Raw genomic sequence first — 12,721 nt, 5'->3', positions numbered from 1 at the left:
TGAAGCCATTGATGTCTACTGGACCGTGACATCACACAAGAGGAGAATGCTGACAGTCAGCATTACAGCCAAGTTCAGTATCCCAGCAGTTTGATGTTGGAAGACCCTGATGATGACCATTTTGGAGAATGAAGACTCAGGAGGAGCTGGTTTACTGCCCCATTTTAGCTTTTTGGATGAAACCCAATTGTCTGAAACGGGACTCGTATAAGCTATGTTGTGTACAAAGTCCTTGTACTCTGTGGTTGAGCCGTGGTAGTACTTGAATGCGACTCCTGTTTAGACTTAAAGCATGGACCCGCCCCTGGGAAGAGAGACTGGGCTGGCCCCGCCCCTGAGAAGAGAGACTGAGCTGGCCCCGCCCCTGAGAAGAAAGAGACTGAGCTGGCCCCGCCCCTGAGAAGAAAGAGACTGCACTCTTCGCCCCTGAGAAGAAAGAGACTGAGCTCGCTCCGCCCCTGGGAAGAAAGAGACTGAGCTGGCCCCGCCCCTGAGAAGAAAGAGACTGCGCTGGCCCCACCCCTGAGAAGAAAGAGACTGAGCTCGCTCCGCCCCTGGGAAGAAAGAGACTGAGCTGGCCCCGCCCCTGAGTAGGACAAGCTATGGTTGTAGATTGCCCTTCACTCATCCCAGTGCTAATTCCCTGTTTGACACCAGCAGTGTACTGCCTTTTTATTCGCTGTTATTCATGCATGTCCTTCACATTCAGATTCATATTGAGGATGTGAACACAGAGAAAAAAACCCCCCACCGTGAAGCAGTGAGTGCCCTTCCCACAGAGCTTTCAGCCTGAACGAGCTGTACTGGCATTACACCATGATATTAAACAGTGTTGCTGAAGCAACAATGGCAAATAACAGACCGACTGCATAATTAAACTGTAGGTCAAGGGAGGGAGGGAGGGAGGGGGGGGTGGGTGTGTGTGTATGTGCATCCTTTTAGAATAAAAGGATACGTGAATGTAAATCTCTTGCTCGTCCCAGTCCGATGCTCTGGTTGTCACGTCTGTCAGAGCCGGTCCTGCTGCATCATCGAGGATGACACAGGCTTTCAGTTTATCACCACTGCGAGCGAGAGAGGAAGGGAGGGGGAGCGAAAGGGAGAGGGAACGAGGGAGGAGGAGAGAGAGCGAGCGTGAGAGAAGGGAGGGCGAGCGATCATCATCGGGCAGGCAGCCTGGTACGCACGCACACGCGCACACAAGGAGGAAAAACCGAGAGAGAGACAAACGCACAGACGGCAACACCCAGGCGGCAAGCGCTTCAGTGAATCCAAAACCGCTTCAGGTAAGAGCCGATTCTCCTTTTCCTCTGCCCGAGAGCTCTGTCGAGGGGTTGCGGGCTGGGGGGATGTGTGTGGGTGGGGACGGGTGGGCGTTTGAAGTGGCACAAAGGACTTGGGGGGGACTCGGAAAAGGATGCAACGTGCAGTTATAACGGGGGGTGCGGAATGAGGGGAGAGGGAGAGTTGGAGTCGTCGTTCTCCGGGGAGAGACGTCCGCCGTTCCCGACGCGTTCGCCCTCTGCGGCCGCGGCAGCGGGCACGGACTGGCGCTCGGCGAGGGCGGTGATTTATGGCCGCGGCTGAGTGCCGATGCGACACCTGCAGAGGGGAAGAGACGACGGCCGGGCGGGCACCTGCCACTGCGGCCGCCGCCGCCGAACAGAGCGCCCCGCTCCGACCGAAAACCCAGAGGAACGGAGCTTAAAGGAGCCCCAGAAGGGAGCGCCGTTTTTACAGAGCGTCGTTCGTCCAGGGACCTCGAGTCCGGGGACGGGTAAACAAACGAGCAGAACTCTACGGTCGGAGAGTGAACTCGCGGTTCCTCCGACAGCTGTTAGTTTAACGCCGCTCTTGAGGGACCTGTTTAGCATCAGCCTAATTGTCGCTAACGCGAGAGCCAACGCGAGTGCCAATGCACGTCTACACCCCCCCGCCCCCCGCCCCCCACCTCCTCCCCAGGCTTAATGGTGCCTGGTCCGGCGCCAGGTTGTTAAAACTCTGGAAGTTTCTGTCCCTCCCGAGGGGTCTAGTGTTTGTCCGCCGCGGTCACCTGCTGCGCTACTTCTGAAAGAACGCTCCTCCGGCGGGGTTTTCATCCCGGCTCCGCGGGTCAGAGGCGAGCTTAACCCTGGAGTCGCAGGTCTCTGGTGCGAAAACGACGCGGGGTCCTTTCAGTGCGTGGAGTCGGGGGGGATGAAGGCAGCGCTCGCCGTCTGCGGTTAAAGATTAGGCTTTCCGCTGAAGGCGTGACACACTTTATGTGGTGCTGAACGTAAAATTCAATCCGATTCAGTTTTATTCGTACGGCGCTTTTAACCGAGACAATGCCACAAAGAGGCTTTAAAGTGGGGATACAAAAGAAAATTGGGCAGAAAACCAGGCCCGAACCCCCAAAAAGCAATTAATTGAGCTAAAAAAAAAAAAAAAAACTCCCGGGTAGGAAGAAAAACACTCAAACAATGGTGGCGAGACAAAACGGTTCTCACAGTTCAAATTGGTTTGCTAACTGCCGTGCACTACAGCACATTGAATAAAATCCCCAAATGCACTGCAATGTTCTATTCATAGCCACCACGTACGGTGTCGTGAATGAGCGAGTGCGTTCAATCAACTGCCATCGGTGTCACGTAATATGACTCACTTCCTGGTGTAAATAATGTCTATTCTTAGAAATCTCTGTGTCCAGCAGTCTGCTTGTTTTTTTTTCTTTTTCTGCTCACCGTTGCTCTGTGCCCACGTTATCGGTCCCCGGCGAGAGGGATAAGCCTCTTCCAAGAGCCGCAGCCTGGCTGTTTATGACATGGAGGCAGAGCAGGCGGCAAGGTCATGTTCGTCAAGTTCGTCACGGCTGTCTTAGAGGAGAGGGTCCCTGCTGAAAAACAATGGCTTGAGCTAGGTTTTGAAACAGCTGGTAGCTGGTTGACCAGTTCAGACCAGCTCTCAGCTCAACATGGTTTAGCTGCTTGTTCAGTGAACACCAGCTCCCTGCTTGTCATGGCTTGACCAGCTCAAACTATGTTTATATACAGCTGGTAGCAGGTTGACCATCGACCAGCTCGACCAGCTTATGACTAGCTTGACCAGCTGGTAGCTGGTTGACCAGCTCATGCCCAGCTAGACCAGCTTATGACTAGCTTGACCAGCCCAATTCTGAAGCTGGTCCAGCTGGCGTAGCTGGATTTCTACAGCAAGGGAGATATGTGTGTGTGTGTGGCGGTCAGACACTGGGCTCAGACTCGTTGTGTTGTTCTGTTTGCATAGATGGGGCCTGGATTGTTGTGGAAGTTCTCCTCAAAGGCTTGCTGCACTGTTTCTCACAGCGTGCTGCAGACCATGTAGGTAGTGCCGACGCTGCCTGCCCACCCGGCTGCTTCGCATGGTTTCTTTTGTCGGCATCCTCTTGCACCTCTTGCATCCCCTCCAGTCTTCGCGTCAGAGCCGCTGGCCGGTCGCCGGGGAGAGACTCGGTCCGCGGGCCAACCGCAGCAGAGCGCTGGAGGGAGGCTCGGGTTCGCCAGCCTATCAGAGCCGAGCTCTGGAGTGCGACTCGGGGGCCCACGAGCCTATCGCTGCGGACTGCCTCAGGTCATGAGCCGATCGCGGTAGAGCGGCAGAATGCGACTGCGGTCACTGCATGCGAGTGGAGGGTCATGACCTGGGTCAGGGACCAATTGTTTTTGGGCATGTGACTGAGGCTCAAGTCATGGACCGTTTTCTCGCCAGGGTTCCGCTGTGCTCCCGTGTGGCATGCCAGTCATGTGCTTCTGTTTTTCTTTTTTTGTAGGGTTGTGGCTGGGTGTGGTTGGTGAGGGAGGGGTGTTGGGGTGAAATTGGTCATCTGTGGGGCTTCAATGGTTTGCATGGCGCAATAAAAGTTGACTTTGATTTAATCCTGAAATACTGTTTGTCACCTTTTTTTTTGCCTTTCAAAATTCGAAATGGATGAAAAGAAATATGTTCAGATTAAGGGCTAAGCGGGAGAAGAAGAAGAGAGGGAGTGATGTTTTTAGCTGAGGAGGGAGAGGTTCGGTGGTACGCTGTGGTGTGGTTTGCTGTGTTAATACTGTAGCTAGTCTACAGTGATACTGGGTGGTCCTCTCTTGTTGCTGGTCCATCTGTGGAGACTGAGCGGGAACACTTAAGATCGAGGTTGATTTTAGTCTTGACCTTCTGTAATGTGAGTACAATCCCATAATTCCCATAATGCACCTCCCCCCTCATGCCCCCAGCTGAAGGCACAGTCAGGCCTGGCTCAGGTGAGGCCCACTATAGCCCCGCCCTCCCATCCTACAGCCCTGCCTTCCCAACCTACAGGCCTCCCTATCGCCCCGCTTCTTGGTCTGCAGCCCCTCCCTTCCGGGCATGCCGCCCCTCCTTCCGAAGCCTGCAGCCACGCCCTCCTGGCATGTAGCCCCACCCTTTAAATTCAAGTAGAGCCTTCGCACCTGAACTCAATATAACGACCCATAAATCGAAATGTTGTTTGATACCAGTGAAAAATTATATTGAGTTCGGGTGTGAAGGCTCTACTTTAATTTAATCGCTACTACCTTATATTGCCTTGCGCCCTGGTCGTATACTATTTTAATATAGCCCCACCCTCCTGGCTTGCAGGTCCGCTCCCCACCCTGCAGTGGGCTCTCGAGCTCACAGACACCAGCCTGATAGCATGCTCATTCCCTTTTTGGGTTTTTAGGGTTTTTTTTGTGAGATCCAGGTAGGGCCGGATTGGAGGCTGGCTGAGACTGGTTCAACAATGAAAGAGTTAAACCCTCTCTCCTCTGATCTGGGGGGAGGTCACACTGCGCCTCCTTCTGTCTGGCTGACCTGGCGCTGCCCCGGGGAACCAGGAGGGGGGGGGGGGGGGGGGTTGGGTTAGGGGGAAATTTGGCATCCAACCCCGAGGAGGATGATGAGTTATCGGGGCTTATCGGCGCCGGAGCGGGTTTGGACGCCTGCCCCCTGTGATCACGGCGGAGGTGTGAGGAGAGCTGGCGCTGGCGGTCGGCAGCGACCCCCCTGGGGTGTGTGCTGTCCTTACCGCAGTACACCTTCACCTCAATGTCCAATCACCCTGTGCACCCAACCGTCCAATCACCACGCACCTCACCATCCAAACACTGTGTGCTTTAATTATGTACTGTCTGCCTTCGCCGAGACAGGGCGTACGTGTCTGTGAATGCGCTTTTCCTTTGTGCAGGAGTGTGTTTGTGTGTCTAGCCCCAGGAGGTCCTTGAAGGTACCGTGGGGGGGGGGGGGCGTCCCTGACCAGACATTATATGCAATGGCTTCTATTTCTACATATTTCATTATATATTTTTTTGAATGTAACACTTTTTTTTATTTTTTTTATTTTTTTTTACACTCACTGTATGATGGGTCCACTGAATGCCTTTGAGCCTGGGTGGGGTCCCTGCAGCAGTAAAGGTTTAAAACTCCTGGTCTGGCCCCTTTCACACACGACGTCTTGGCCTGTAAATGTTCTGCCAGCTTTCCGTGTCGGCGTGATGTATGAACAGGAGTTGGAGTCGATTTTCTGTGTGAGACGGTCCTCCAATTCGCCCGGTCAGGACCCAGTAGGATTTATGGAAGTCTTCCACCCGGGCTCTATTGTGAAGACGAACAGGAACATTCCTGGAGTAGAGCACTCGAAAGGTTACCACGTTCTTACGCAAGACCTTTTGTTTCTGGGACAATGTCTGTAATAAATGCTTAACTGAATTTGCCCTTTCCACAGTTCTCGTACAAATGTGAGACTATTCACATTGAAGATGTTGGAGCTGCATTGTGAGATTTCGTGGGGTAAAACATTTATATTTGGAATTGAATAAAAAGTGTTGACCTTGCTTGATATGACTTACTATTGTAAGAACGCCTTTACAAAATTGCCGTCATTGCCTCAGAATTGCTTCAGTGTCATGCAATACTTATCCCTGGCAAACAACCGGGTCAGGCTATTGCAGTTTGGGATGGTAGACCTCTTGCCTCGCCTAATCTATCTGAAATGGTCATGTGATGTGTGAACAGCCTTGGCACAGAATCTTTGTGTGTAGGAGACCTACGTCTGAATGTGGGTGACCACTACCTAACCCAGATAATTGAACCTTATGATGTTGTGGGTTCTGTGTGTGAAAGGGGCTTATGTCTACACATGTATGTGTGTGTGTGGTAATGTGTGTGCTTGTCAGTGTTTGAGAATATGCTGTTGGTTTCAGAGCAGGGCAATAGCTTTAAGAGAAGGCGATACCAGCATGTTATCTCTGAGGAAAAAGAGACCTGCCTGTTGGCTCTGAATGAGGAGGGAAACCAGCAGAATCTGCTATTCTGATCTTCCGTTGGTTGTGTGCATGTGTACTTGTGCGTACCTCTGTTTGTGCACGCATGTGTGTATGAGTGTTACTCTGTCTGCATACATATAGTATGTGCCTGCGTTTCTGTGCCAAAACGTGTACGTGACTCTGCCCCTCAGCCGCTCCGCTGCGACGCTGTTCTGCTCTCCCCGTGCCCCGCTGTCCCCCGCCAGTGATAATTAACAAAGTGAGAGAATTAATTACATCACGGAGATGGGATGACTCTGCAGATCAAGCCGTTATTTTTACGCCAGAGAGCGTGGACTGAAGCCTGTTCATCCCTCCCAATCAATTAATAAGTCAGCACTTTGCTGCTGTTCATCGGCCTTAACATTGTGACATGTCACTTTGATTCTGCACTCTTCTGGCTTACAGTCGATACATTTCTACTGGCTTTTTCTCCACTGGTTGTAGGCTCCTTGTCTCTCTTTCTCTTTTTGCAGTCTGATTAGTTGAGCCCCACCACCACCTCTTTTTGATTTTTTTTTAAACAAAAAGAAGAGAAAACAAAAACCATATTGATGATACAGTGAAGGAGAATATGTGGTTAGCGGTTGGGGGGGGGGGGGGGGGTATTAGATAAGGGGGGGGGGGTGCTTTTGCAAGACAGCTACAGAACTTGGCGAATGCTGCTGGTGGTTGTCATAGTAACAAGTGGTTAGCAGTGAAACCTAGTAAAAGGCAGAGAGATTGGGGGGGAGGGGGGTAGAAGCACAGTATACTTATTCTGTTTGATGAAATAAAATCTCTTCTTCTAGGAAGAAAAACAACTGCCCTGTTTCGCGGCGCCTGGCGTGGTAGCGGTTTAGCGGGTCGTGCTAACATCAGCAGCAAACTTCATTGTTGAAAACTCTCGAATCAGAACGTGGCGTTCAGAATTGTCAAGTGCACTGTAAATACACTGGGTTTGCGAGGCTTAACGAGCGCTTGTACAGGGACATTTTCTGTCAAATCACTGATTCGAATGAGCCGAGAAGACAACTCAGCGAAGCAAAGAGCTGCTGGGCCCCATTTAGTGCCACTCAGTGAGTCGCCATCCAAGTTTTCATCCTCATGAAATTCACCCGCTTTTGGACATCGATCCTGACATTATACACATACAAATTCAAGTTCAACTGCTTGATAAAAGTTGGAAAAAGGCTATGATAAGGGAAAATGCAGGATAATCAGTCTCTAAGCCAGCAGAATGTGGACACTGAAAACACCTCCATGGAATAATGAGTACAGATTAATTTTAATGCTCCAAGATGCACTTAGAACACGATAAGCCCACTGTTATTTTGCGGTCTGTGAAATGTCACACTCATGTCAGTTCTGTAAAATATATTGACCACTGTTATTATGGGTGATGAGGTTTGGCTTGCACCCATCCAATGAAACTCTGACTTGCTGACTGTTTACAGGTTAGCGAACCTTCAAACCTTGGCAGTCTGTCTAACTGACACATCTGGACCAATTTTGTACACAGTTTCCTGGAACGTGTACAGATGTACTTGAGAGAGGAGAGAAGGCTTTATGACAGTGATTCCCAACTCTGTTCCTGCAGGTCTACCGTCCTGTAGGTTTTCACTCCCACCCTAACAAAGTGAACCCCGTTCAACAGCTAGAGATCTCGGTGAGCTGCTAATTAGGGGAAACAGCCAGGTCTTGAGGCGAACGCGCTCTTGCATTTTCCTGCAGTTTACAGCGGGCGATAAAGATCGAGGTCTTGATGGTCGTCAACACTGATCGCGTGCGACGTGTTGGAGCAAGCGTCAGCAAGACGCTCCACGTGCCGTAGGATGTGCCTGTGTGCATTAGCTTCTTGAGGAAATATAATTTGCAGGAAATAGCAAGGAGAGGTAGATTGGAGGCCCCATGTTCAGTTGTCGCCTGGGAAAAGAACATCCCATTGATAATCTGTTTAACGGCCATTACGGCTCCAAATCCCCTCATTGCCGGATAGCATTCAGTTTTTTGACGGCCATTATGGCTCTAAATCCCCTCATCACAGGATAACAGTCAGCCTTTGTTCTGCAGCCATTATGGCTCAGAGTCCTCCTCCTCACATTATATCAAGGAACAGAAATAGGCCTGAGAGAACCAGGACAGAAAGTGTTTTTTTCTTTACTTTTTAAAACAACGTTTTATTAATAAGTCAGTCCAGGGAAGGCCTGGGTGTTATTAGCAACCTAGTTTTAAAATTGTCACAGCTGTCTTGCGGAGACATTATGTAAATGTGCATAATGACAGAGAGGATAAAGAATCCGATGTGTGGCTGGCAGATTCGTACGCTTCTCCGTTCCAAACAGACCACAGCCTGTCTCTAACCCTCCTCCCATATTTAAAGCACATTATGTTCCAGAGTAATGTACAGGGACTATTTTAATCCTAAAAACCATGAAAAAACCATCACCACTTCACGACCACTTTCAAACCTGCTGTATGCGATTCATTTTGTGCTGTCTGCTTCTCACGCCGCTTAAACAAGACAAGGGTTTTAACCTTCTTATTATGTTTGGGGTGAATTTGACCCCATTCAGTGTTTGACATCTCTTAATTTTCTAATTTGATGGGATGAAGCATGCAATAAACATAATGCTATGCTAAGTTCTGTACCATCTTTTCATACAGTGTTGGGCAGGGTTAGTTTGACCCTCTGTAACTGTATACAGTGTAAGAAAATATACAACCAAACTTTCACTTACTGTTCCTTAGGTTCTAAAATGAAATGTTTCTCGAAGATTTTCATATTTTTTGATAAAAAGAAACACACTGACAAAATTACTTAAACACAAAAATATTGTAATAATTTCAACTGTTGGACTTAATTTGAGGTTAATAGGAGCAGTCATTTTGCCATGTGACATTCGTGGGATTTTACGGCAGTTACACTTGAGTGCAATACGGTATTCTCTGGGACTGAAAGGGTTAAAAGTTTTATTTAGTTTTTTTTCTTTTTTCATCATGGGGGGGGGGAATGAGAATATATAATTTCGACTGTATGAAGAGCAGGGGGAAAAGTAAGGGAAAACGCATAAAAAAATAAGCGCTACAAACGAGCAGAAGTGGTGTCTTGTGAGAGAGAGGAGAGGGGGAGTCGGGGTTTGGCCACCCACCGTATGCCCGGCTCAGATATGATTGGCGTGTAGAGCAGGGCCGTGCTGCTGACAGCAGGACTCATCGCAGAGGGATCAGCGTTGCCAGACGCTCGCTTTTTATCCTCCCCCCCCCACGTGATTGACCGAAATCCCCCGTTTTCAATTAATTCTGACGCAAAGTCTACCCCATACGTTATTTATTTTGTCATAATAGCCAAGCTAGCAATTTTCTCCATGGACTCTTATGTTTACCTAGTCTATTATACAGATTTATTGTATTACTATCTCTCTATCCTGGAGGGGAGGACAGATGCCCCATTCTTGAAACCCTGGTACAGGTGGCGCTGGGAAGCGGGTGGTCACGCTGGCTGCATGAGCTGGCAGAGTCAGTGGCGGAAAGTCCAGGACCGTGGGGGAGGGCAAAGCCTGGCCTGGCCTGACCCGGCCTGCAGGTAAACAGGAAGGAGCAGCCGCACCCCCCCCCCCCCCCTCTGGCTCAGCAATCTGGAGTTACGTTTGACCTCTGACCCCACGCGTCCACCGCAGCTCAGTCAGATGTGTGTTTATGAGAGGCTTACGTTTCCCGTTAACATTAATATCAAAGAGCTCCGCGTCGCAGGGATCCCGTCACCAGTGTTTATCTTTGTTTTGGGAGAAGATTTGAGCCGAGTAATTTTTCTAAGTGCTGTCAAACGTGGGAGGCCTCCGCGGGGACGCGCGGCTTGGTCTGAGGGGAGATTACAGTTTCGCTGCGTGGGAGATTACGGTATTTTGATTATTGTTTTTTTTTGGGGGGGGAGGTGCTATGAGTCTGAACGTGCATCTGGAACCCCAGATTCTGACCCGCCTCCCTGGGCCACGCAACCACCTATCGCCTGTCCCACTCTGTTTGCGCCCTGTGCTTTCTCTGCTCGAGTCGTTCGCTTTCATGCTGTGAGGTTTTGCTAGCATATGTCGAATGCAAACATATGTGTCAATACTTGTTTTGTGTATGTGTATTTTGTTTATTATGTGATTGTGTGCAATGTATAATTCTGAGGTTTTTTTTCCAACAAACTTGGTGTATGTATTGTGTGTATAGGTATAGGGAAGCAGGAGCTTGTATAGAGTCCATGCACTTTGTGTCTCTGGTAAGCGTGTGTACTTGTGTGTATTTCTGCAGCATGAGTATGTAAAGCCTGCTTACACATTTGATAGGACTGTGTGTGCATGTACAGTATGTGTGTGTGTGTGTATGTTAGAGGTGACAGAGAGTATATGCGGGGCATATGTGCATATGTGTGTGTGTTTAGTGTCTGTGTGAGACTGTATTTTCATGTGCAATATACTCACAGAGTACTTTATTAGGAACACCTGTACACATACTTATTCATGCGATTATCTAATCAGCCAATTGTGTGGCAGCAGTGCAATGCATAGAATCATGTAGATTCTGGGTCAGGAGCTTCAGTTAAGGTTCACATCAACCATCAGAATGGGGGAAAAATATGACCTCTGTGATTTCGACCGTGGAATGATTGTTGGTGCCTGACAGGGTGGTTTGAGTATTTCTGTAACTGCTGAGATTTTCACACACAGTCCCTAGAGTTTTCAGAGAATGGTGCGAAAAACAAAAAAACATCCAGTGAGCAGCAGTTCTGCAGGCTAAAATGCCTAGTTAATGAGAGAGGTCAGATGAGAAGGGTCAGACTGATCAAAGCTGACAGGAAGGTGACAGTAAAGCAGATAATCACACATTAAATCAGTGGTGTGCAGAAGAGCATCTCTGAACACACAACATGTCAGACCTCTAAGTGGATAGGCTAAAGCAGCAGAAGAGAAATTAATCTAATAAATACCTAATGCACAGTGCTCTCTGAGTGTATGTCAGTACTGCATATGTATGTAGTGTGTGTATTTATGAGTGATGCTTGGTCAGGTACTCACAGGTAATGTCCTGCTATGTAAACCTCGATCAGGCTGTCCCGCATTGTGGAATTATGTCCCATTCCCTGTACTTCCGATCGGATTTGCGCTGCTCCGCCATGGAATCATTAATTAGAATTGATGGAATTCTTTGTGTCTACTGACCTGAGCAGCGCTGTGGGGGTTGCTGTTTAATTATCTTCGGACGGAAAAGCTCTCTGTGTGATTCCTGTAAATACATCACCCGGCTCGTCCTAATCTCCGAGAGGCAAGGACCGCAAGTGAACTGAGCCTGAGGGACAGCCACCTGACTACCTATACTACTCCTAGTGCTGTCTATACCGACATAACCCACCCTCTATTAGTGCTGTCTATACCAACACAATCCACCCTCTATTAGTGCTGTCTATACCAACACAATCCACCCTCTATTAGTGCTGTCTATACCAACACAATCCACCCTCTATTAGTGCTGTCTATACCAACACAATCCACCCTCTATTAGTGATGTCTATACCAACACAATCCACCCTCTATTAGTGCTGTCTATACCAACACAATCCACCCTCTATTAGTGCTGTCTGAACACAATCCACCCTCTATTAGTGCTGTCTATACCAACACAATCCACCCTCTATTAATGCTGTCTATACCAACACAATCCACCCTCTATTAGTGCTGTCTATACCAACACAATCCACCCTCTATTAGTGCTGTCTATACCAACACAATCCACCCTCTATTAGTGATGTCTATACCAACACAATCCACCCTCTATTAGTGCTGTCTATACCAACACAATCCACCCTCTATTAGTGATGTCTCTACCGACACAATCCACCCTCTATTAGTGCTGTCTATACCAACACAATCCACCCTCTATTAGTGCTGTCTATACCAACACAATCCACCCTCTATTAGTGCTGTCTATACCACCACAATCCACCCTCTATTAATGCTGTCTATACCAACACAATCCACCCTCTATTTGTGCTGTCTATACCAACACAACCCACCCTCTATTAGTGCTGTCTCTACAAACACAATCCACCCTCTATTAGTGCTGTCTATACCAATACAATCCACCCTCTATTCGTGCTGTCTATACCAAGACAATCCACCCTCTATTAGTGCTGTCTATACCAACACAATCCACCCTCTATTAGTGCTGTCTCTACCAACGCAATCCACCCTCTATTAGTGCTGTCTATACCAACACAATCCACCCTCTATTAGTGCTCTCTATACCAACACAATCCACCCTCTATTAGTGCTGTCTATACCAACACAATCCATCCTCTATTAGTGCTGTCTATACCAACACAATTCATCCTCTATTAGTGCTGTCTACCAACACAATCCACTCTCTATTAGTGCTGTCTA

The 12,721-nt window shown here is 48.7% G+C and overlaps 1 protein-coding gene across 5 annotated transcripts in view; it reads left to right on the top strand.

Annotated features, from left to right (window-relative positions):
* The first annotated feature begins 1,112 nt into the window (after positions 1–1,112).
* Positions 1,113–12,721, top strand: part of ndrg4 (NDRG family member 4) — a 40,414-nt gene continuing 28,805 nt past the window's right edge. The window contains exons 1-2 of one of the 5 annotated variants that reach the window (XM_061221142.1): positions 1,113–1,286; positions 3,265–3,338. In XM_061221142.1, the coding sequence (XP_061077126.1) occupies positions 3,265–3,338 (74 nt within the window). In that variant the 5' untranslated portion in view covers positions 1,113–1,286. The remainder of the gene's footprint in view (positions 1,287–3,264; positions 3,339–12,721) is intronic. The other 4 variants (XM_061221141.1, XM_061221144.1, XM_061221143.1 and 1 more) reach the window with 4 other exon arrangements.

This window comes from Conger conger, chromosome 15 (assembly GCF_963514075.1).
Source record: "Conger conger chromosome 15, fConCon1.1, whole genome shotgun sequence".
NCBI classification, from domain to species: domain Eukaryota; kingdom Metazoa; phylum Chordata; class Actinopteri; order Anguilliformes; family Congridae; genus Conger; species Conger conger.
The sequence above is the reverse complement of the archived record's forward strand: the minus strand, read 5'-3'. Positions and strand labels throughout refer to the sequence as shown.